Below are 26,898 nucleotides of genomic sequence, written 5' to 3'. Positions count from 1 at the left end.
ACTTGCATTTTGTGTTGGGTCCGAAAAACAAGTTTTACCAACGGAATGCAAAATATTTTCGCAGTAATGTTGGACAGACAAATAGTGTTTGGGCGAATGTTTTCAGATTTCAAAAACTCATCAGGATTCGAAACAATCAATGTTTTAAAAGAAGAAAGAATTTTTGGCGCATCAGTATATTTGGACAGATATCTAGACTTACGTTGGATGTTCCGTCTGTCCCATAAGTGTCTTCTTCGAAGCGTACTTTGTAGCACTGTTTCCAAACGTGTTTGCATGTGAATGAATATACACAACTGCACAATCCCATCACTCAAAGTCCCGATACAAATCATAACAAAATGTCCACGGAAGCGTGCCTGACTTCTGATTTTGTGGCCCAAAACATCACAAAGGTGAACAATAACATTCCCTACTGATCTCTAGCCTAACATGTTGTGTTTAGATCACGTTTGTATTTCCTATTTCTGATAGTGTAGACTTTCCCTCTGTTTTTAGCAGTTTGCTGATTTTCACTACAGTAAAGGAACAGTCTTTGGCCAACACTCTAAATTCCGTTCGTTCAAATGGTATGGACAGAATATAACTTCAGCTCATAGATTAAGGAGCCGCACCATGATGGTTGCTCAACCAGGTTACGGTGGTGATCGACTGTGGGTTCAAAGAGCGTTGCTGTTTGACTTTTTAGGTTTTCTTACAGTTCTGCATACACACAACTATGCATTTGAATTAGCATCACTCAAACAATTCTTAAATGAACGTCCTGAGCATTGCTGCAATCATGTTTGCAGACACAATAACCCGAACATTTTGTTATTGCGTATGAATAGAAATGTTAACAATGCCCTTGTCAGGGCGTATATCAATGCCCATGCGCAGCCAGATGTGCAACCGTTTTCGCGTTATTTTATATTTTTAAATACTTTATTAGCGTGAATAAATGCAATATCAGACTCATTCTTGTGAGATACCATTTTGGCGAAACTCGCGAACTTTCAGTGGTATGCTACGAAGCGTTCGCATGATCATCTACAATATATGGTGCACTCACTTCATAAAATATGTATCTTATGAGAATCAGTGTAGTATTCGCGTTTTACCAACGTTATATTTAGTTTTAAATGCCGTCGGATGGCACGAGTACTGCTGTGCGGCGTAAGGCAACAAACGCAGATCTTTTACTTTTTATGCTAATTGTGTGAGTGGGGGGTGCTACCGGTGTCATCACCATTTGTCAGTGATCGATTCATAGAACTTAGATCACTATTTTGCCTTTTACGCCCAGTGAATTCTATTTCTCCAAAATAGTGGAAACTGATTTTTTTCTGGCGTTGACGTTTTATATTTCGAATGTTATGCAATGTGCAACCAATGTAACTGATCTGTCAGTCACAGCACACTCATCAATGCTTTGTTTATTTGTCATACTGTCCCAGTATGGGTGGGACTTCATGAAACAGCAAATCTGCTTGAGATTAGGTATCATCACAGTTTGGATTGTAGAAAATAAACAATGAGTAACTTAGCAGAAGATACCTTGGAATCAGATACATATATGTTACATCAATTGTAAAGTGCGAGTGGGAGCAGAGAACGCCAGAAGTACTTAAAATCCTAAATGTTCTGTGGTTAGATTGCCCTTTTGAAAGAACTAAGCAGCGACCGTATATTTTATCTTTAAGAGATTCTGATGTTTAGCCAGTGTGACAGTCATACACCCCACAGTATTAGCATTTATAGTTATTTCATTTGGGACCATCATTTAGTCAGTCCGCTTGCTCCCTCTCTCGCTGTTATTCGTTACTGTTACTTGTCACCACTATCGATGGCTGCCAAAGTTGTTGTTGACAGTATCCGCGCTATTAGCAAACTGTATGAAGCCAGATGACGTGTGTTTTATCTGTGATGCTCTTCAACATTAAACTGTAGATTTACTGGGAATGCATATGCTGTTACGACGTGAAACCACCCTGAAGGATAGTTGACGACGTGTCAGCGTGGTATGAGATGAAGTGTTCGTCATTATGTGACCTGTCAGTTTCATGATTTCACGTCATTCAACGCTAGCATGTTGCAGAAGTGGCCATGTACCATGCCGCGTACCAATAAGTTTCGGGAGATTTGTTTGTGTGTTTTCGTGGGTTTCCAAAAATGGTCCGATATCAAACGTATAGAATCTTGATGAGTTATCGGCAGACATTTTGTATGGAACGATATGTAGGCTAACGATGTATTCATGAGCACTGTCTTTGTGTGAACACGCTTCGTTTAGACGTGTCAATTGCAAATTAGATACCAAATTTCAACCAATGAGAATCAGTCGTTCTACAATGTCATGGTAGAATACACATGTTTCTACAGTACTTTGGTCATCCATAACTCCAGTCCATGCAAACTGATTTTTATTTATATTACAGGAACTTCAGAGGCAACATTTGGTCCACTGTGTCAGATAACCTTAAAAGTACCGTGTGCTTGTCTAAAACATCCACTTGATTTTAATGTTTCACAGAGTAATGTTATCCTTCGCACTTTGAACCGTTAGTAAAGTCAATACATGTCAATAACATTTTGAGCAAATATATATTGTCAATGCAAGAGAATAACCACTCTGGATTATAAACCGAAACAGATTCCTGGCGTACAGGTCAAAATAGCTGTGAAGGCATTCCCGGAACGACAAGGACAGAAACATATTATCAAATGGCGTTAATAAATGAAGATTTGGATTTCAACAAAATTACTGAAGAGAAATAAACATCTTTTGCGTTCAGTGTTCAAAATTCGAAATTAACAGAAAAAAGTATATACAAATGTACACTGATAGTTTATTTGGTGAAACTCAAATAATGGCGAATGTATGTTCCTTAGTTTCCTCGGAAATTCATCGCATTAACTCTTTGCATACCCTAATGTCGGCCCTCACATTAAGGAGCATATATTGTGTCCATGTAGGTATCAAGGATATATATTGGTGATATGTTAATGTTTAAATGTATGCATGATGTAGAAACAGGAATCTCTTTGCATTTAACATATTGGTTATAGTAGATGAACATAGATATAATAAACATTATTACATATTTAAATCTATGTCCGTCATTGTAATAGTTAATTGCTAAGCAGATTTGTGAAAAATACTGATCATAATTGAATCGTTGTACTTCCACTTGTTAAATGAGCAGATGCATAAGAGGTTCTCTCATTGTGAAATTAATATTTCATGAATTAAAATATTTTGCCATCAAGTTCTGAAACCTTTAGGTGTTCCCGAAAGATTAAGCATACCCTGCCATAGGACTGCAGCCTGAAATTAATCGAGCCTGAACCAGACAATCTAGTGATTTGTATGACGTCATTGGGGTACCACGCCACGCCATCAAGTCACCTGACCTAAACACTTGGTCCATATAAAGGTCAGGAATCAGGAGGCAGGACAACGCTCTGTAAAGGTCATGGGCAGATACAGCTTTTTTGAAAGGGTGTGTGTGTGTGTGTGTGTGTGTGTGTGTGTGTGTGTGTGTGTGTGTGCACTATTATTGTTTTTGGTGGTAATTTATACAGAAATAAAGATTTTTTTCGAAATTTAAAAAAAGGGGGGGAGGGCGTGGCCATGGTTTGGCATAGCATCGCGCATCATGTTGACAAGCAACGTGTCCTACATAGTAAATTGCTCTGAATGTCTACTATAATGACTTACCAAGGCCTTTTATGTAGATGCCTTGACTGAGAAGCATGATTTGATGCATCATTTGTCTTACCATGAAGTTTGAATACAGAACCTAACTGGGAAATGTAGATGCCATGCGATTTTACTGTTTTTTAACGATCTTATCATCTCTATTTAACGCTCTATTCGTTTTTCAAATGTTGGTCAAACATTAAAAATATTAAGTATTAACATTTGTAAAATTGCTATGTTGTGTTTGTTTGAACTCCTTTCTTGGAAACAAAATGCGATAACTTGCCTCTTTGGCAAATGCGTTTCTTCCCATCCCTCCACTGCAGTGCACAGGCCCCAGGACATTCTCCTGTGGTGGAGTTACACACGGTCCCTCCTTGACAGTGACAGGAATAGCTGCAGGAGTCTCCGAACTTTCCTGCAGGGCAGGTACCTGTGAGTAGATAAAAGTCAATAAGAGTAGATATAAAGAGCTTATTGTTGGTGGAGTGTTTGTGTCATCAGACATTGCTTCCAGAATGTATACCCGTTTTGGTTCCTTGTAATATATACTTTGTGTATGCCTTATGACGTATTATAGCAAAACGTAAGATATATATGTTCTGGAAGTATCACGTAATACATACAGGTAAAAGTCTTTTACTCAAGCTATGGAACTGGATATATAGAGATTACTACACGAGTGTCTGTCAGATACCCTTGATCTTACAACGAGTTTTTATCAAAACGTATCTAACGAGCGAAAGCGAGTTAGACACGCTTTGTAACAACGAGTTGTAAGATCAATGGTATCTGACAGGCACGAGTACAGTAATATGTTTCTTACACACCCTAAAATCGCACCTATTTAGCATCGAACCGATGATTTTTGTCTATTCTGATGATTGCAGTAGCGCTTCAATACATAACACCACTGTCATAAGTGACGTCATCCTATGTGCTGCTTACTGCTCATAAATAATGTGACCCTACACAAAAAGGTTTCCGTCATATCTGTGGATTATCAAGGCGATGATGAAAATGCAAACTAGACAAAAACCAAGAACACGCTGGGTGCCAAGTTGAAAGTTTTCACCTCAAAGAAATGACCAAATATGTACAACAATGTTTACTTCCGTATGACATCACTACCGGTGACCGACATTTACAAAATGGCTTGTTCACTGACAACAGAACGCGGGATTTCCAGAGGAGGTTTTCGTTGATTGAGGGATCTTATACACATAAATGTGTCACGTAAGTAATCAGAAACATTCTGACAATCTGCGTGCTGTTATTTGTTTTACCATGTTTTCCAATGTAACAAAGAGAAATGCAGATAACTACCGTCATCGTTGTGCGTGATTTAGCGTCAGTCATGGCGTCACACAGGACGGAAACTTTTACGGCTTCTGTTGAATTTACCACATCATTGTAATGTATATATGTGTAATTCCATAATTAGTGCCACGACACTCTTCCCATGAATATTCTCAAACGTGTGATCGAGCCAATGTATGCAACAATTAGACGAAAGTACCTCTAAAAATGCTACACAGTGTAAAATCTGAATTTTGCTTTGTTTACATTTCAGCAAGTACAGTTTTCCGAGCACAGTTTTCGTTTCCATACCTAATTTATTTCGCATGATTTCATCTAGATAATTTGTATTGGTGACAAAGACCATTTAACCATTGTTTCGAAAATGTATGAGGAATTCAGGGATGCATGTATAGCAGCTGAGTTTGAAATATACCTAATCGAATAGGCGTCTCATAACCGGCATTTTGTAAACACAATCCAATATGTCGGAACGTACACTTCGGCGTTCGTGTATGCGTATTTTCCAAAACATTCTAAACGATTCTAGGCTTATCAGCGACGTTACAGAATTATCATTAGTGATTTGATACCCGTGATCGCTAATATGCTATTTTTCTACTTTAATTATTCGAGTGAATATCCGATATTTAGATTTCTAAGCACAGTAAATCTTTATATAACGCTGTGAATTATGATTTGGCGAGATTTTCAATGTACCTCACTTTCAGTCACTTTCAGTAATTTTGAATTGCCTAAAATGACAGTAAATGATAAACAGAAGGGGGAATTAAAAACTGTGAAGGGTATTAGTCTGCGTGATGTTTTTTTAATTTAATTGGATGTCGAAGTGAGGGTTGAAGAGGAGGGTCATATGTGTCGTTGTGGCATCCAGGGGGGTTACACTAAAAAACGATAATGTTGACATAACAACAGATAATATAACTGATAATAATAACAAACAAACTCGCAGACGAGGACGAGTTTGTTTATTTTTATTATTAATTACACGGTCCTGTTGTTCAATACAGACGTAGGTGAACATTCGACTGAAGCATGAGCAACTTATGAATGAGATACACTCAGGAAAGTAGTCCGTCATCATCTGACCCCAGGTCATCACCATGGAGTAGCCAATCACGGGCCTGGAATTTCATCTCACACATATGTTTGATACCAGTTATCTCAAATGGGTTTCTCACCCACAGGTTTGTAAGAAGGAATAATCTCATCTCACCTTATGATTTGGGAATGATGCATCAGGTGGCATGAAAGAATGTTTCAATGTGTACAGTTCCAATCGCCTTGCCATTTTCAAGTAGCAATGATATTTAATGTTTTTGAGGAGCACCAATTGATGAGAATGAAATGTTGATGAAGAGCTACACATTTATATTTTGAATGAAACTTGAGTAACGGAATCAATAGAGATCAAGATAATTGCGCAACATTAGTATCAGTGTTATTTGGAGTGTTGCTATATACTAGTATCATGATACACTATGTTAGGCCACGTTGAACTGGTCGCACTTGCACAAAGTGATCTTAGCGCTAAGACTATCGTAAGCCTGTGTTAAAGTATGGGAGTTAGGATCATCTTAGCGCTGAGATCGCTTTGTGCAAGGGGGCCCTGGTGATACTAATGATAGCATGGTCCCGTTGTTCAGGACACAGCCAAGGGTAGAAAGGTATTGCACACATGTTGCTGTCTCATCACTATGCAAAAGTTTCGTGTAGACAACTATACTACTAAAAAAGACCACCTGATTCTTTCATATTACCATAGTTAATCTGTCATGCCATGATGGGGTTGGTAGAGTATGATTAAATGAGCTCAATTTCGAAAAATGTAATTCTATTAGCTTAGGTACTTAAGAGCATGTATATTCTATTCAAATGTCGTGGAAAGACACATTTGCTTACTACTAGACTTTTGGATCAACGTCTCACCATCAAAGGCCTGGTTAAATCATTGTAGAAAGTGTTTGGAAGACACTCGGTGCAGTTTACTAAATGTAACCTTTACATGGAGTTTTACACCTCCTTACTCACTGGCACACTATTGTTATTGAAATTTGCGGATGCTACTGGTAGAGCAGGACATGCTTACCCTATCGCGGACACCTGGTGTCACCACTGATTTCAGTGCTATTTTGCCTTCTACGTCCTTTAAAATAGCTATCGGCAGATGTTCAAGACTGATAATTTTATTGCACTGACATTTTGAATTTATTAAATTCCAATATATATAACATCATACAAATCCAGAGGTATTGTTCAGCGAGTTCATGTAAGATCCTTATAAGTAAATGTCCGTCACTGTTGTGGAACGTGTGGCCTGTGGCCGGTATTCCATACTTTACTACTACCTATTGAAAAAAAATGACTTTTTCCGGAACCTATTTACTAAATCTCTATACCAATTCTTATAATATATGTACAATAAAAGAGTTATGAAAATACTTTATGTATCCTACCATGAATTGAAATGGAATTGGGTTTCAGGAATGGTTAACACACTTTCGCGAGAGCCAGATCCCAACATTGAACCATCCTTCACAATCCTGCCAAAGTGCACATTGAAGAATATCAATTGAATATTATATCCCTAATTCCCAAACTATTAACTTTATATTTCGAGGGAAAATAGAACAGTTACATCATGGCGACGGTTAATAATCGAGTCTGGCCCAGGCAAACCATTGGTGTAATGCATCACACATCATTTGCTTAATTTAACGACTCCATCGGCATTAGTCGGAGAATCATGTTGGACTGAGGAGCTAGTCTTCCCAGAATACCCTTGGGGTAAATAGATATATTTCATAGATATATGTATGATATTGTTTGTCAAATTACTATGTTCCTCAACGGTCATAACACAAAGTGTTATAGAGTTCAGTGTTATGGATGCGATAAACCAATCCTATAAACTTGGTATCACGATCCGATAAATATGCAAATGACGTCATCTTGGAGGAACTACTTGTAATAAACTTATGCAAATATGTGAAGCCAACTTGGTCAAAAGGCTTTACATAACATACCACAAAAGTAAATTTAGGTGAGTGTAAACCAACATGACTGCATGTCTTTTGTTTCTGTATCGCAGATGGGAAGGTTCACTCAGGATTTGTACAGTTTCTAAATGTACATTTGTGTATGGAAATATATAAATCTTAAACTTCGATTGTTTTAAACATGACATTAAATCATAAAGAAATTATCCCCTTCGTGTGTTTCCGTATCGTAATATATGATTTATGGGGAATATGAAGTTGGTATTATGCCCGCCACAGACTCCAAGGATAGAATTCTTTTTCCAGATATGTGATATTTACGATACGGAATCTCACGCAACTAATAGACTCTATTTATGGCATATAGGAATAAAATAATTGATTTTGTGTTTTCTTTCATGGCAAATCCATTTGTGGTGAGGTTGAGGTTGTTGTCCTTATTTATAATCTGAGAAAAAAATTTCATTGTCAAACATACTCACTCAGTGCAAGACAAACACAGCAAGCTAATCCCAGGACTGCAAAACACAACCCACAGGAGGCCGCCATGTTATGTTTAAAGGGAATGCGAAACGTCAACGCAGGAAGAAGTAAACCAAACGAAACTGTTCCTGATAACTGTAATTATAATATAATGGCTAGTGTTATAATAGTGATAAACTTAGTATCACGATCAGATAAATATTCAAATGAGTTCGTCACGCAGGAACTACTTTCAAGGCCAATACATGTACATCGATACACTGCCTTCTTCCTCAAAACACTGTTGACTAACATTCCCAAATATGCTTATATATGGCTTCTCAAAGTTTATTTGTCGCTATATGATAAAGTGGGCGATTCATTCACACATTGTGTTTATACGTGGTTTCGAAAACTACTTCACTGAGTTTAAATTGCCCCTTAAACATCAATCATTTCAGACCATTGTGTGTTTCCATTTCGTAAACATCATGTATTTGGAATATAACCTATGTATTCATATGGAAAAACAATCGGCTAATGAGCTCAATGCATTTTGTATATCAAACAAATTGAAAAGTATTTTGGATCAGAACTAAAAGGCAAATCTCGGGTGAATGAATGAATAAGTATGGCTGCGTAGGCTTTAAACGATAAGGGAAACCAGCTGACGTCACTGATAGTCGATAGGTGATGTGATTTTAAATGGGGTTCAACCTCGCGTTCAAAATAATTGCACATATATCGCCGTGTGCGTGTGCGCGCGTGTCGGTGTGCGAGGGTGGATCAATGGATGGTTGCAGGTTCGAGAATATCGTCCTTATCGCAGTGGAGTACATCGACCTCATCGCAGTGCAATCTCTTTAATAATAGCGGTAGCAAGAGCTAAGATCTAATTTTAATGTGACTGTATCACAGTGACGAACATTATCCTTATCGCAGTGGACAACATTGTCCTTATTGCAGTGGAGAGCATCGGCTTATCGCAGTGGAGGAAATCGTCCTTATTGCAGTGCCGAACATCGTCCTTATCACAGAGGAGGACATCGTCCTCATCGCAGTGCCGAAAATTTTCCTTATTGCACTGGGGAACATCATCCTTATTGCAGTGCGGAACATTGTCCGTATCTCAGTGGAGACCATCGACCTTATCACAATGGAGAACATCGTCCTCATCTCAGTGGATAACATCCTCCTTATTGCAGTGGATAACATCGTCCTTATCGAAGCGGAGAACATTGTCCTTATCGCAGTCCCGAACATCGTCCTTATCGCAGTCACGAACATCATCCTTAATACAGTGAAGAACATCGTCCTAATCACACTGGAGAACGTCGTCCTTATCGCAGTGATGAAACATCGTCCTTATCGCAGGGGGAGAACATCATCCTTATCGCAGTGGAGAACATTGTCCTTATTGCAGTGGAGAACATCGTCCTTATTGCAGTGGAGGACATCGTCCTTATCACAGTGCTGAACATCGTCCTTATCGCAGTGACGAACATCGTCCTTATCGCAGTGGAGAACATCATCCTTATCACAGTGCCAAATATCGTCCTTATCGCAGTGGAGAACATCGTCCTTATCGCAGTGGAGGACATCATTCTTATCACAGTGGATAACATCGTCCTTATCGCAGTGGAGAACATCGGCCTTACCGCAGTGGAGGACATCATTCTTATCGCAGTGCCGAACATCGTCCTTATTGTAGTGGAGAACATCGTCCATATCGCAGTGGGGTACATCGTCCTTATTGCAGTGGGGAACACATCCTTAGCGCAGTGCGGAACATTGTCTGTATCTCAGTGGTGACCATTGACCTTATCGCAATGGAGAACATCGTCCTCATCGCAGTGGAGAACATCCTCCTTATCGCAGTGGATAACATCGTCCTTATCGAAGCGGAGGACATTGTCCTTATCGCAGTCCCAAACATTGTCCTTATCGCAGTTGAGAACATCATCCTTATTACAGTGGAGAACATCGTCCTTATCGCAGTGGAGAACGTCGTCCTCGTCTCAACGGGAGAATTATCCTTATCGCAGAGGACAACATTGTCCTTATTGCAGTGGAGAACATCGGCTTTTCGCAGTGGAGGACATCGTCCTTATTGCAGTGGAGAACATCGGCTTAACGCAGTAGAGAACATCGTCCTTATCGCAGTGGAGGACATCATCCTTATCGCAGTGGAGGACATCATCCTTAACGCAGAGGAGGACATCATCCTTATCGCAGTGGAGGACCTCATCCTTATCGCAGTGGAGAACATCGTCCTTTATCATAAAACCGTTGATGACGGCACCACAGCCAGTTTGAGAAAGATTAACTAGCATCAACAAATATGTCCACGCATCACCCATCATTATAAATGCTTCAGATATGTGAATAATAAATTGAATGTTAACTAAATTGAGCACATGAAGACACATTGTGTGTTACTTTCCTAACTGTAGAATCATCAGTATCAAATCCACTAGGTATTGTGAAAAAGGTCCTCAAGGACTAGCAGGAAGCTTCCAATGTTGCTTATGAGGACTAGACTAACATCCAGTCTCTGAAATGAACATATCGTACAGAAAAAAACAGTTGTTCAGTTATCTTAATAAAAATATAATAAAAGGGAGCCGAGTGACGCTCTTGATTTTCCTGATACTGCAGTAATCTAGACTTGCCAAACATTATAGACTTGCATGGGCTGTATTTGATATATATTTGTATCAGGGTCTGTAAGACAGACTAAATGAGGACATCAGCTCCATATTCTCCCGATCGCTGGCGACGTTCAGTCGTGTTGTTTCAATAATGTGTCTAATTTTGTATACAATCGGACGTTTGGTTACTCAACTGAAATAAATATACTAAATTTAATAAGCTCAAGGGTCTTGTACAGACGTCGGCGTGTAAGAGAGAGCAAACACAGTATAAAAGAAAAGTGGGACTGAGTTATTAGTTTCCAATCAATATAGTAGAGGTATGTTATTTTCAACTGTGCAACGCCAATGTATAAGGGCAGATTAGAACAAAGTCACATTGATAGTTCTGTAAACTTCCATCCCTACGAAAGAAGTTTCCTCATTTGCATGTTTATCAGATCGTGATACCAAGTTTATTGGATCGGTTTATCGCATCGATAACATTATTCATTATATAATACAAAAATAATATCATGAAATGTCTAATCCTAAATGATATTGTTTGGTATCTACCTAAAATCCTAGACAGGTATTTGTACAAACGAGTGGTGTGAGTGTTTATCTTGTTTGTATTTAGTTTATTGTTCATATAAGAAGCAAGCTCGTAGGTTCACACGAAAGTTTATCCAGCGCTTTTATAAAATATAAACATGACTCGATGCACGGAGGCGAGGTCAACCATCAAGAGTGGATTTATATATGACGTCACATAAGTTTTGTTATAGTGCGCAAACTTGCTTAATAACTCATATCAAAATATAAAAATAATATTCAAAATTTATAAAATTAACTCACGTATCTTTACAGCCAAATCTCGGACATCTCACATAAATGGCAGTAACTCACTTAGGTTGTAAAAGCATGCCGCGAGACATAATTTAGACAATAGATGTCCGTTCGCATTACAGTCACCGGCTGCGAGTCAATTCCAGATTGACACGCTGACCAATAACGGTAATCCCCATGACAAGTCGGCGGTCAGTCTAAAATGCCGACGGCTATACTACACGCCAGCCTTTGTTTTTTTTATTACCTTATCCACTATAGGTAGACATTAGTTAGTGAATCTATGAGAATATTGTATCAACCCGGAACAACACATGAAATAACAAAGGAAGTAATTGTGACAATAAATTAAAATAATGTTTTCAAAACTAAACCAATCAGAGTTTGGTATGCGTCCCTCCACTATATAAGTAGGTGCAGGTTGACTACCAAGTCACACTGCACCAGAATAAATCTTGGAACGCTAGCAGCTCTGATGTCATCATTTATTCTCAATTCTTCCATTCTATTTTAAGGTAAGACATTTTCATACGTTGTTTCAATGGTTGTTTTCATTCATGTTGAGTGTGTATTATGATTATTGTCTCAGATTGTTTTAATTGTTGTTTTCAAATATGTTGAATGTATTTCATGATTATTGTCTTAGAATTCTTGAACATTGTATATTTTCAACCACATGCGTTGGTTCATTGTTAAGTTATTGTTTAATGTATTTTAAATCTTCAAATAACGATTAGGAATGTTTTCAATGCGCACTATGCCACTATAGGTATCACTTATGAAGGTTGTAATCACTTATGTAGGTTGTAGTAATTTCGATCACCAAAATATGAAATTAATTATTCTTGATCAACATCTTGATAACCGTTTGATAAATAAGAAATCTAGTACAAGTATCAACAACATCGTAAAGTAAAATATGTCATGTCGTCAATATGTGTAGATTCATTGCGAGCAGTAATACTGGACTTAGTTAAAAGTCAGTCAGCTTTGTTCTTGATAGGAAATGAAATACCTGTAACTTGATGTTAATAGTTGAATGCACAATGCTCGTATGCGAGCTCTGCATAAAGTAGCTAAATAAAACTTGTATTAGAAGAACTACGGTAATGCACGAAACTGCATTACCGTAATATATCTACAAATACGTCTATCATTAATGTTGCATTATTTCAGCTGACATTGGTATTGTGAATCATATGTGTTGTATTTGTATTGTGCCGTTATTTAAAGTTCCACCCTGATCTATTTGTGTATAGTGTAATGATGATTATTTGATATGTTATAAGATTGAAGCGAAATGCTTATTGAATTATATTCTGAGTAGTTATGTCATAAGAAACCACGACGTTATGACAATTATGTGTAATGATATAATATATGATTATTAGATATGATTATGTGACTAATTGAATTGAAATGTTTATTACACACTGTACCTGAATAAATCTTGGAACGCTAGCAGCTCTGATGTCATCATTTATTCTCAATTCTTCCATTCTATTTTAAGGAAAAATTACCGTGAGACAGCACGTTCTCAGTTTGTAAAAAGGCGCATTTCGAACGTGAGCATGAAGATGAAATTTATATTTACTGCTGTTGAAAATGTTTATGGAACAGTTATGGAAAATACCCCAGCGCACTATGGCACTAGCAAATTTCAAATATCACTGTTTTATGAATCTGTTGCTTGTGTTTGGATAATCGCAAACCAATTCGGACGAAGTGGAATGGACTGGTCGGGATTGAACGGAGTTCTCTGAAACTTGTGTGTTTTGTGTTAATTTCCAACGTCAGGGTGTGTTATGTTTGTCGTGTGTGCTGTAATACTTCACTTGGCTAGTGTTTCTTGTCACCTGAAATGGACCTACTGTATGACCTGATGCCATCTTCTTTTTTGTGCCCCGTCCTTCCTCGTGTGCCGCCGCTTCTCGGTCTCGAATGCCCGGAGAAGGTCGGCCAACTCAGAAACCGGAATAGTAATTCCGTCTACGGGTATTTTCTCGTCCCCGATGACCAATCGGTAAAACAGGTAGGCAAGCTTTTTGTTTTTTTAAAATTTAAGTTTCTTTCCTTACCTTTTTATGTCTTGTTTCTTAAAAGCTAGATCAATTTTATTTGTCTTACCATAGAACATTTTCATTGAGCCTATTAATTTAGTGTTTTTCATTTTAGATTTGCTGTGTCTTGGTTTCTCAAAATCTTGGAGTTTTTTCCAATACGTCAGTGAATCGGGTCTTAGTTTGGGATTGACCAGGGGCAGTCGCTTTGATCTGTGTCGGCGGCCACATCTGAGCAGGGTCGATCTAGTCAACAACATTGTTAAATTTCATTCGCATTGTCTTGGTGCTATATTTCGTAATTTCCGAAAACAAGGCATGAAAGTCAATATCGCTCAATAAATCAATTTCGATCATCTCAGTAATTTTACGGTATTCATTTTCTTCAGGCGTTATTAGTATTGATAGATAGCCATTCCATATCCAAATCACCGAAGGACAATCCATTTAGTTATCCAAATCACCGAAGGACAATCCATTTAGTTTCATGTAGCAGCTAGACGATATCAAACACCAGAACCAAAGCATTTATTTATTTATAAATCAGATGAAATGTTACAAGACCAGGCAAAAATACTAAATTAATTATATTGCTGAGAAATGCAGGTATTAAAAAGAAAAAAGTAAATAGAGTTGAACGTAAACGCCGATGGAAAATTCGGGGAAACCCCGGAAAGTAGTTCCGGCAAAAGGTCACACGATCAATTTCACAAAAACTTGTTCACATCTTGTTTTCTGTCCGTTCACAGGTGTGTGAACTCCAAATATCAGATCCCGTGACTACCCATTCAGCCAATCAGCATGAAAGAAAAAGTGCAGACTTTAAAGTATGAAACTATTTAACTGTTAGAGTGAGTGAGTGAGGTTTTACGCGGCTTTTAGCAATATTCCAGCAATAACACGGCGGGGGACACCAGAAATGGACTTCACACATTGTACCCATGTCGGGATTTGAACCCGGGTCTTCGGCGTGACGAGCGAACGCTTTTACCACAAGGCTACCCGACCGCCCCTTTAACTGTTAGAATCCAAAGTAGTGTAACTACTTGTGTGAAACCAAAGTCGTTTTCATTTAACGATTCACACTTAATGTGATACCAGGTGTTCACGAAAATGTCAGCGTATTCTGCTCCTTCGGTGGCACACGTCAAAAATACATGCAAAGGCATGTTAATTGTTCAGCTGAAAAAGACGGGAATATATGGTTCAAGTCAAAGTAGGGACATTATTTGATCACTGATGCGTCAAACGTCCTTCACATGTCAACCGTCATACTGTTTGAAAGCTTCAATGATGCCTTGAATGTTGTAACCCTGTTTACACAACATGTGAGCAAGCGTTGTAAGACATCTTCAAAGACAGAGCATGCTCCGTTGTACCTCACAAGTTGAGAAATGTGGACACCAAAACCTGGAGCTGGTGGAATATTTGAAAGCTGAAGTCATCCATTTATCATACAAGAAATCTCTGCTAAAAAAGCTTCATCGCGCAACCAGTTTACTTAGCAGGGCTAGACGTAATAGCGAATAAGTGTTTATCTAATTCGTTTCCCGATCGTTACATGTGATTTGCCCCCTTTCAATGTGTAACCTGTGTATAGTTCATATCAGCCACCGCGAATTGTCTGTTGTCCGTCAGCGTACTTTAAACATTTTGCTATAGCTGCTTGGATTTATGATTTTCATCGAAATACATTATTTAGAATAACCCTCTTGCCGAACATAAATTTGAATATTATCATCTATCATGCAATAGCGCTTTATAGTTTCAAAATGGGCTTCACGAGGAAGAATAATTTGGAGAATAACTGGAGGTTAGGGACGGTTGTTGTGCCCCCTCAACCGGTTGCGTACTGTTCTGCAACAAATTGGTCTCAAATCCAGGAATTGCCCAAGCTATTCATGTGGCAGTTTGGTAATCGATTCCGTACATGCACCAACCGAATATAGTTGTCCTTTTGTCGTGACGCCATACGTGGACGACCGGTCATACATGCACTCAAGTCATGAGTGTTGCCTTGCTGGAGAAGTCTTCAGAGATGAGTGAGTATGGTTTTACGCCGCTTTTAGCAATATTCCAGCAATATCACGGCGGGGGACACCATAAATGGGCTTCACACATTGTACCCATGTCGGGAACCGAACCCGGGTCTTCGACGTGACGAGCCAACGCTTTAACCACTAGGCTACCCGACCGCCCCTCTTCAGAGATGAAATTGTGTTTCGATGAACAGTAAAATATCTGACAACTTTCTTTTTTTAAACATATCCACGGCGGATAGATGTTAATTGTCAGAGGCATTTGTGAGCACCTGATAGCTAAACGGTCATTGTGCGCTGTTCACATTTAAAAAAACACGTGTGAAAGTAGCGTGCTCCCAACAAGCTGACACCCAAATTCTACGCCATGCACGAACATGCACGTGCAAAATGTGAATCACGACATTAAAGTCGAGGAGATGTCTTCATGAATATGTTTTGTAAGATGCATTATTTCATTTTAGACTATTTTTATTGGAACTGTACATGAAGCGCAGTTTCTTTTACTTTCCTTTAGTATATTGGAGTATGTCAAAATCCGGTTTAAACACTAGTCTGTGTCCTTTGTACGTTAACGACGTCATTGCACCACACTGAACACGTGACAATGCAGTTTCCCATTGACCCACGATCCAGTCGATGCGTGGACTCAGTTTATCTTTGCCTATAATGTTATTACCTTCAGACAGACAAATACTCATAATATAGTTTCTGGAACATGGTTCGGGGGTCGTTTAGTACGGGTGGCGCAGCATTACACAGGGGGAAGTGTGTTTTGTTTGCCCTTTCTCCTAAACTGCATTAATGTGAACTCCGCGACAGGTGCTGGAGAGACATGTGAAATAATGTAATAAATGAAACATTGAACACATAGTTATTCATTTACTGATGTATGAATATGAGGGGCATTATGGATACACAAATTAAAATAGAGCAATATAAAACTGACAGCATTAATTCAACATTTAGTCTCTTTTCCTCAGGCGTGGCGACAACTTTAAAAGAGTGTTATCGGTTATGCATATGGTTTCCTCCTTCTGATCGGGCAGGAAATATTGTCCCCTTGCATAAACGTTGTAATTTTCAAGGAAGAGTTAAATATTCATGCATTTATAGCACACAGTGTGGATGAATGGATATAATTTAAGGCCGCAATGAACTGAATTACTGTACAGAGCTTTCTGATAAAGCCTATTGATAAGAGAGTGTACGAGGACATAATTCAAGGGGTGGGTGGGGGGAAGGGACATGTCAGGCTCTTTGTATCACCATGGGTATGGTACGTGTAGATCAGTGTCAGAAATACAGAGGAGATATAGAGGTTATCACGCGAGTGTGGTAAATATCCTGCATTAGGAATAAACATTGTATTTAGGCGAACCTTGGCGAGCTAAATAAATATTGTTTATTCCTATTACAGGATATTTACCATCCCCAAACACACAAGCGTGATAACATCTTATCATATAATGTCATTCTTTAATTCTGTGCTTGAAAATCGCTTTCTCTCTCTCACAAACATTACCTTAACATTGCATGTTTTCTTAAAATGCGCGCATTAATATTTATTACGTCAAAGGGTAAGTGATGTGTAAGTTGGACAGTGACAGTAGCCAATATAGTTCCAAATGAAATCTGTTTCTTATGCAGTGGCGAAGCAACATATACGCAAAACAGCAATTGTTTTACTTGCCTTTCGCGGCAATCAATTGGTCCGTTCGCTTGAGTAACTGCCCTTTGTCAAAGGGAAGCTACTCTAAACCTAGTCTATGAGACGTCAGACGTTGTTGACAGTCGGCCTGTCCTGTCATAACTTTAAGAAGTGCAGTCAGATGTACACACAGCGACAAAACGAAACAAGGTATCAATTCAAACATACTTCGGCCAAATCCAACTATATTAATTTGTGGAAAAGGTTTCAAACCGCAGAGGTCTACAAGCACAAATATGGCTACTGATCCCGCTTGGCTAGGCCTAGTGCCCTCGCTACATTGTTTCGAAACTTATATCTCCAGTGTTGCCAAAACATATAAACTGCCTTAGCTACGTCACAGTTAGACACTGATTTTCGGTATATCAGACTGTTTTTTGATAATGATAGCAATTATCCCTTTAGTTTATCCAGATTCCCGATGGTTAATACTGACTCGATCGCCAAATGACAAGGCCGACGCCATGTTTGTTTATAAACACTGAAAGTAGTCTCTACTTGACCTTTGATAATTGCATCTCTATCCGCATATGACCACAACAGATATCGTTTTTATCCGTTGGCTTTATCCTGCCGAGAAGCCTACCCATTAATTTTATGATAAAGCACATTATTCTGTCTGATAACTGGTTTGTGTAAATACATATCATGAAACATTGAATAATCGTACGTAAGAGATTCACATATACACCCACTGCGTTTCGAAAATAGAGGTGCAAAACGTTGTCAATTCAAATTTTCCAAAGCATGTCTTGAGACTACAAGTATTTCATTAGAAAAGGAAAAGATATCTTTGTAGGTTATCTGATATCGCTACCTGCCCTGTATTCATACTAAACAATAGGGTACGGGTGTGCAAGATGAAAATGGCAAATAAGCAATATACACTTTCTGAAGATTTAACCCAATAGCAATGTCTCGTTTATGCCATATATTCATATAAGTCGGCCACAAATACACATGTAGTTGCAACTCTGCTTCTGTATGACCAGACCGCCTCCGTGGTCTTGTGGTAGAGCGTCCGCCCGGAGAGCGGAAGGTCCAGGGTTCGATCCCGGGCCGCGTCATACAAAAAGATGTTAAAAGATTGTACTTGTTGTTACCCTGTCTGGCGCTCGGCATTAAGGGGCTAAAACAAGGACTGGTCGGCTCGGAGTCAGTATACTGTGTCTGAGTGGGGTATTCATGTTAAACTGCGGCATGGTATCTCAGTGAGCTAGCACTATAAATCGGCATCAGTCCGGACTAGTACAAGCAGCCACACACACATACACGTGCATGCACGTCGCTATATAAGTGCAATAATCTTGGACGCGACGTTAAACCCAATTTCACCTCACCACCTCTGTATGACCACATAAAGGCTTGATGAAGACTAATTAACTTGTATTGAAGCCTTAAAGATACGTATGCATCCGTTACATCTTAATCCTATACATCTGCAATCAGACACGTTATATCTCAGCTTTGGAAATAGTTGGTTGCCCAACAGACGCGCTGTATTGGTGCCTTTGCATGTGTTTGCGACTGTGGCCACTGATGGGGCAAGATACGCTCCTTCTTTCGCGAACACCTGGCATGGTTACTAATTGATAGAGGTTATAAAAAACATCCCAAAATATACTAGGAACAGATTTCTTATGATTAAGGAAGCGTTTTGTAAATTTCATCGTATCCCAATTGCAAGGAACGATGACAGTTACTGGATTGTCTGGTTCAGACTCGATGTGATACAAACCAAAGTCATTTAGCTGGAATATTTCTGAGTGACCAAATATACATTTGGGTCATGTAGCCTTAGACACGGGTACCATCCCCACATGGGCGCAATGTGTGAAGCCCATTTCTGGTGGTCCCCCGTTTCCGGTGAAACAAATGTTCGCACATTCATGTAATATGTGGCCTGCAGGTAATATAATGAGTGTGGGTACATCGTCCTGACTTGGTCTACAGTTGCAGTGTATGGTTATATTGTGCATTATTATGCCTCAAAGTGAGATTGACTAATCAGAGAGCAGAACCACTGACCCCACATGAGCCCGTATACTGTCGATCCGTGAAGATTCCGGGGTAGAATAGGTCTTCAGCAACCCATGTTTGCCGTAAAAGGTGACTTTGCTTGTCGTAAAAGGCGACTAACGGGAGCGGGTGGTCAGGCTCGCTGATTTGGTTGATGCATGTCATCGATCCCAATTGCGTGGATCGATGCTCATGATATTAATCACTGGATTGTCTGGTCCAGACTCCGCCGTCATATAGCTGGAATATTGCTGAGTGCGGCGTTAAACAACAAACGAACCAACCAACCGTATACCGTCAGTAAAATCCAAGATGGTTGATATTGACCTAAACCATATACCGTCAGTAACAGCCATCTTGGATTTTTCAACACCCACCTCATAGACAATTCTAGTACAGAAATTCGTTATTCGACACTGTTTTGTGTTTTAATATCATTACTTGTGATGTGCAAGGACGTTCATGTTTTTTGGATCACTTTCGTGACTTTAATAAGACTATATGAAGTTACAATTATCAACAAGGTTTCGCCTCTGAGCTTTGAAGAGTAGTCTCCCTTTGAGCCTCAATGTCTTAGGTTGTAAGTGTAAAGTTTTGAGTTTTAAGTTTTGACATGACATGTGCGGCAAAGATACCAAATAGTGTAAAACTTTTCGGCATAATAAATTCGTTATGGAGTCTTTAGTTGCCGTATACGGTGTCATATTAGGTTAGCAGAAAAATATTGGACGAGCCGTCAGCCGGTGTCATATTAGGTTAGCAGACAAATATTGGGCGAGGCGTCAGCCAGTGTCATATTAAGTAAGCAGAAAAAGATTGGGCGAGGCGTCAGCCAGAGTCATATTAGGTTAGCAGCAAACATATGTTTCTGCTAACCTAATATGACACCGTATACGGCAACTAAAGACACCATAACTAATATTATGTGTCGACTTATTTCAATGTCGTCCTCCGTGTACAAAACACGCAAAGCTATTGTACACCTGGATGGGTCACAGCGAGTTTCTGCACGTGGTGTGTTTCCTGGTGGCAACGCTCCACGTGATGTTATTGATGTGTAATCACGTACTCGCTGACATTTACATGGTTATAGACTTCGAATAACATTGTTGACATCCACGTGCTATCCACTAAGTATTTGACTCATTTTAGTTATATGTATACACAAAACCAATCATGAAGTATGACACAGTTGCACAGTTTATTAAGGAAGTCTGACAGTAAGGGAATAATACAACAGTGATGAGAATACAGAAACATGCTTAAATTGGCAGCATCCAGTTGTAATACATAATTGATAAATAGAAGTGAATGAAACAAAACAAAGACTCGGACTTACAAATGCCATGCCAACGGCGTAGTTGAGGATTTTGAACGACAACGCTTTTAAATCACAGTAACTTTATATTATCTCATGAAGATTCTTTTCAACTGCGACTGTACTAGATGATGATACCAGAACGGTATTTACCATAGTGCGAGATGAAGATCCCTCAGTGTTTAGACGATAATCACAAAAAATTATTTCTGATCATGTATTTAAAATCCGCCTTTCGCATATGTATAGGGGTGTTGTGGCAGCCCTGTACTGAATCCATTGATTCGTCAAGTCGCAAACCCAGGTTTAATTTTTTTTAAATGGATACGTTAGTGACATACAATGAGTGATTATCAACCTACGAGTGACAACGGGACATTACATGAGAACTTATTCCTTAACACGCATGATATACTAGTATAATTTTATGTCATTCAGTCGGGGCTACTTGTGTGAGTCAAACCGGCGATCCTCACATTATGGTGACAGAATTAAGAAATGGGCAGCGTGCGGGGTATCCGTCACTTAACCGTCAATTTAACGTGAAGCTAAAGCTGACAAAAGTAACTGAAACGGACATAAAAGATAATAAAATAATTGTCAATATTATTTCCCTCCAACTCCGGCCGGAAGTAGAATGATAATGTCAAACTTGACTTGTTTACACATACTCCTGACCTTCTCGACCAGCATGACATCATTAACCGTATTTATGTTAGCATTGTTAGAAAAGTGCATGTGTATCATCATGAAACCCACACACGATCATTCTCCCCTTCGGGATGATATAGAGGAGATTTGTATCGGTCAATACACATACGGTTTGAACATAAGAAACCATGACAACGAGACAGGAAGTGGGGAACAAGTCATTCTAACAAGTAATGGGACATCTGCCCGATTTATGTACTGCAAAATTACACAAACACAATTCTAGAAACAGTATCATAAAACTAAGGAATTAAAGAAAAAAATATCGAATATGTTCAGCGGTCCATTCATCAGATGTTGGCGTAAGTTCCGACAGTCTCCAGGAACTGTCGAGAAAACTCCAGACAGAAACGGACGTCATCCTGAAAAGACAACACTGACATGAGCTGGTTCGACTGTGGATTACAACACTAGGCTAGCCTAAACAAATCAGGTTGAAAGCATGTTATGCCACAAGTAATAGTCAGATGATGTCAGAGCCGTTCCACCATTCGACTGACATCCATCTCAGAGGTAGTCTCGCCAGAATTGAGATAAGTTGAACTAGATTCACTAGTTTCACCAGTTTACGTGACTATCGCATTTCTACACAGCTTGCATGTAATCCTGTCCTGACCTTTTTATAAATGTTCCTCGATATGAAAATAAAAAGTTAATTTCTATCAACCAAGATTATTCATACTGCAATTTTGTTTTAAAAATGTCTCGTTTCACGAACTGCCTGTATATGCGGAGAGATCGATCAGTATGCCGTTTACAGAATTACTTTACTCATAACATCAACTTGTGACACAGTTCTCATTTTTGTGTAGTTTTGTAAAAAGTGCTTTTCATTCTATAGTTCATGCCACAACCATTGCGACCTACCATTGTAAAGGGTGCACCTCCATGACGAGCACACAGTCTCCCCATATCAGTGATGAGGTCAACAGTCCCGTCGTCCTTCAGTCTGCTGGCGATGTTCACAAGCAGCACCAGGAGCAAGGATTCTGTTGCAGTCCTGGGGACATCACAGAGATATGATAACATTAGCTGGAGCCAATATTAGTGGTGGAGTACAGGTATATTACAACAATGATTAGCTGGACGCAGAATTCGTACCAGAACACAGAGACATTAGCTTGGACCGAGGTCAGAGCTGACATGGCAGACACCAGTAGGTGTGTGATGAGATAACGGGAAAAGTGTGGAGAACGAAACCTACATACCTGGATACAATCATACTGGAGCCACGTTCTGGATCCTGTGTCCATGTGAGCAAGTTGTCTATCAGCACAGCGACACCTGGATCACGCACACTCCCAGTCAGGTGGTAGTTGTGGATCGTGGTGGTGGTGGTGGCATCATCCTGTGCAATGGAAAGATCAGTGATTATGTCACCAAACTTCACACATGAATCAGTCCTCAAATTATTTCAACGTAATCAATTGAAAAAAATCCGTCAATTAACTATATTGGAATTTATACCGACAGAACCTTCAGGACATAGTGAGTGAATGCTATATTCCAGCGGTACCTTAGCAACATGTAGCTAGCCGAGTCTGACTCGGACAACCCAGTGGTTGATATAATAAGCCAGGTCCCATGCTGGCGGGTATGATGATACACAATCAATCAAGTCAGCGAGTCTCATCATCCGATCGATTTTAGTCACCTTTTACTACAAACTTACCACAGGGTCTACAGGTAGAAGAGAGAGTGAGTGGTGTGTGTTACTGGCTGTTAAGGATAAATCAGTTTATTGAGATATTGTTGGAGGCAAAGTCATATATGTTTGCCATGTAAACAACAAAGATGGTATGGTACTGAATCAACAATCGTCGAGATGAATTTCCCACATACAAGTAGATATTTCTCTTCGTGCTAGCAAAATGAATAAACTGGTTTCACAATATTACCCTGGCCCCTGTGTGTATTGTTAAATGTAGTGGTACTCAGGCAATCTAGAAATAATATATTCCTGATATACCAGGCTCGTTCTCAGTTGGAGGAGGGCTGTTCCGTCCTGACAGGATCAACAAGATTCAGTATCTCGGTGAGAACATGGACAAATCAGAATATATCGACTTGGAATGTGGTTACCGCAAAAGAGGTGGGATGAAATTAGGTTCATTGTATGTATATAGCAGTGCATGCATATGTATCTGAGTGTGAGAGTGAGCGAGTGTCTGCTTGTCTGGACTAATACCGGTGTAATGGTTCTGGCCACCTAAGATACCATGCGGCAGTAGATCCCCCCCCCCCCCCCCCAACACACACACACACTTACCTTTAATCCAAGATCAATAGTGGTGACTGAGATACCATCTGACAGCACAGCCTCACTGCGCATGCTGGCTGTGAACCTGGATGTTGTAACGTCCTGGTCTAATGACGGAAGGTGCGCCTATTAAGATAAATACCTCATGTTTCAAGCAAGGAAGTTTTAGAAACGCAAACGTCAACAATATTGGTACTGTTGTGACTCGAATGGTTTATGCAGAAAGACGATGCATACGTTTGTAAAGCAAATGTTTTGTAGATTGTCGTCGCTAACCTGGTTCTCTTGACCCCACGTGATGAGTGTGCGAGAATCAGTGTTATACACCGCGTTCCAAATATCTTCTTTGTTGGGACATGAACTCATGATGTAGAAACCATTGTTCCATGTATAAGACTAAAAAAACAGGAGATTAGTATATAGGCTGCAAGCTGCCATGGAATTTAACTGAACACGAACGCAGAAAACATGAGTCGTTTATTATTTGTCATATTGTTTTAAATTGATGTTAAATGTGTATGCATGCACCCTATGAAATTGAACGCATGGGCTTTTGTACTTACAGGCACTGTTGCGATGGAGTTCCGCTCACTGTCCACTAGATAACACATAAGTCAAAGTGCATTCGTCAGATACATTGAAGACCCGATTATAGAAGTAATGTTTGTGACAAACTAGTTTCGCATCTTTTGACCACACGTGGTTCATCTGATTACTTATTTTACAGGACAGACATGTCCCATTCACGAGTTCCCTTGTAATGCATTTCATATGACACATGCCTATGTAACGATTCAGCGATCAATGTTTTGCGATATTCAATGGAATCGTTGTGTGAGGTCATCTTTCGATATAAACAAAATCAAGAGGATATTATATTATGTTCAACATTTAAAATATCGCAAAAAGAAAGACCCCACTACTTGGTACAGATACACGAAAGTTGATTACATGTTGAACAGAACAGTGTCATGGTCATAACAAGTTTCAGCTTTGAGTGTTGTCAAAGTGAAAAGGTCAAATTAAGGTCAAAACTTACAATATAAAAACGGAACATACATGGTGATCCCAACTACAACCTACACATGTACATAATTTATCGCATTTGGACAAGGAATGCTGAACATCGGATTTGTATCTCTTGAAAAAATTGGTGAAAACAAGTATATGAAGGTTCAGCTTCGTTGGTCCAGTGGTTTCTGAGGAGATGTTAAACGACGGGCCAAGACACTGGCCACGACATAAACTCACGAGAGTTTCTGTCACGTGAGCAAACGTAACAATGTAGGCCGGCGCGTAGGAATACTTGTAGAGAGAAACATATGTCCGTCATCTTCAAACCATTGATCAAACTGATCTAATTATTCAGAGTGTATCATCAGCAGGAAGGGACTGAACAGACAAGAAAGTTGGAAGAACAGGGAGAAGGTAAGATAACTGCCAAATACACAATGTCAAGACTTGATGTCTTTAATAAGGTCAAATGGTCTCTTTAAACCAGTCTTGGCGATCCTGACCTTTGTCCAAGTTGCCTTGAACTTTGACCAGTTTCTATTCAATTGGCAGGGTTATTCCAATGATTCATTCGACTATTTCGCTGACAACTACAAAACAAAAAGTGTTTGTAAGAAGGTTTGTATTATGTGATATGCGTATGCATTGTTTCGTCCCAGAGTGAGGTCGATCTTTGCAGCACCTACTGACAGCAGTATTTTAGGCTGGTGCTGCCATATATGCTCACCTTTTTTCTCGTTCAATATTAATGGGGGCACGAAGGGCCCATTCGTCTAAGTCGTTTTTTCAGAGTTGCTTCCCTTTAGGCGTGCCAGAAACCTATGACCGTAAGTTCAGTACAGATTCACCCTGGTGATGTTCTTGGTTTGTCAGCACTCACTCATTAACTAAAGCACACATGCTGAAACATTCTCTCTTTAATTGATGTCAGTGATCACAATGTTACAGTTGTGCAGATGTCTTTGTGTGAAAATTATAGGATAGTAAGTAGGTCAAATAACAGTATGCAACTAAATGAGGACATATCAACATCACATCGATTATCTTCATAACTGTGGGACTAATACATTGAAGAAACCCTCAGACCCCTCAACACCCGACCAAAAGAACATCAGACCTCTGCCAACAAACTAAACCTGAAATCCGCTATTTCCGAATACAACCTCAAGAGCCAAGGCCATAACATTGTGCGGGAAGCCACCAAAATGTCTACCATGAACAACAACTGGCAACAAGAAAACTACAAGAAGCCATTGACATCAGGGGACACCAGCCAGCCATGAACCGTGACCAGGGAACCTATATTTATTGCTTTGACCATTGTCGGGGCACATTATCCAGCTGGCTCCAATTTGTCCATTGTCATTTCCATTCTATTACCTATCAGTGCTTATTACCCAAATGCCATCCATTTGCGTTGTGTTCCTCATAATAAAGAAGTTGACATCCACAAATGATATTCCTTATAAATACATGTAATATTCTATTCTACTTACTGGGTGGGCGAGCTTGGAGCGCCTACAACAAATACAAATTTCAAATGACGTGTGGTAATAAACAATAGTCACTCTTACACGACTTGTTGATGTATTCACGAAACGTCGCACAAGTGTCAGTAAATTTATCAATTTTAAGAACTTCCATCTATTTTGCAGAACCACAACGTTTCATATGTACCTACCTCAAGATGCTGTTGAACGGTCTTGTTTCCCATGGTCACGTCAGCCAAATCATCAAGGTTCAACCTTTTGAGGAAGTTTGAATCCAAAGACGTGTCCCCCTGCGACAACCACATCGCCATCGCTTGGTAGATGAACAGATACT

The 26,898-nt window shown here is 39.4% G+C and overlaps 2 protein-coding genes across 2 annotated transcripts in view; both read right to left on the bottom strand.

The window, feature by feature from the left end:
* The window catches only part of LOC125372378 (teneurin-3-like), a 29,269-nt gene extending 22,976 nt beyond the window's left edge, over window positions 1-6,293 (bottom strand). The window contains exons 1-2 of the mRNA XM_048382167.1: window positions 6,219-6,293; window positions 3,965-4,115 (exon numbers count right to left, since the gene is read on the bottom strand). Of these exons, the coding sequence (XP_048238124.1) occupies window positions 3,965-4,115; window positions 6,219-6,293 (226 nt within the window). The remainder of the gene's footprint in view (window positions 1-3,964; window positions 4,116-6,218) is intronic.
* A 14,665-nt stretch (window positions 6,294-20,958) lies between these two features.
* Window positions 20,959-26,893, bottom strand: LOC124150367. Its single transcript, XM_048382409.1, has 8 exons — window positions 26,756-26,893; window positions 26,571-26,592; window positions 24,624-24,658; window positions 24,337-24,456; window positions 24,070-24,186; window positions 23,009-23,148; window positions 22,668-22,800; window positions 20,959-22,162 (listed from the first exon to the last, which is right to left on the bottom strand). The coding sequence occupies exons 1-8, from the start codon at window positions 26,873-26,875 to the stop codon at window positions 22,091-22,093; spliced, it is 759 nt and encodes a 252-aa protein (XP_048238366.1). The 5' UTR covers window positions 26,876-26,893; the 3' UTR covers window positions 20,959-22,090.
* Window positions 26,894-26,898: the final 5 nt, after the last annotated feature.

This window comes from Haliotis rufescens, unplaced genomic scaffold, assembly GCF_023055435.1.
Source record: "Haliotis rufescens isolate VD_foot unplaced genomic scaffold, xgHalRufe1.0.p SCAF_4, whole genome shotgun sequence".
NCBI lineage: Eukaryota > Metazoa > Mollusca > Gastropoda > Lepetellida > Haliotidae > Haliotis > Haliotis rufescens.
Note: the sequence above shows the minus strand (reverse complement) of the source record. Positions and strands in the feature narration are given on the sequence as shown.

Coding starts and splice junctions, on each gene's coding strand:
- LOC124150367 (XM_048382409.1), bottom strand. CDS start 26,875: ATGGCGATGTGGTTGTCGCAGGGGGACACGTCTTTGGATTCAAACTTC. Junction 24,457..24,623: donor ACTCCATCGCAACAGTGCCT/GTAAGTACAAAA, acceptor CTGTTTTTTTAG/TCTTATACATGGAACAATGG. Junction 24,187..24,336: donor CGTGGGGTCAAGAGAACCAG/GTTAGCGACGAC, acceptor TTATCTTAATAG/GCGCACCTTCCGTCATTAGA.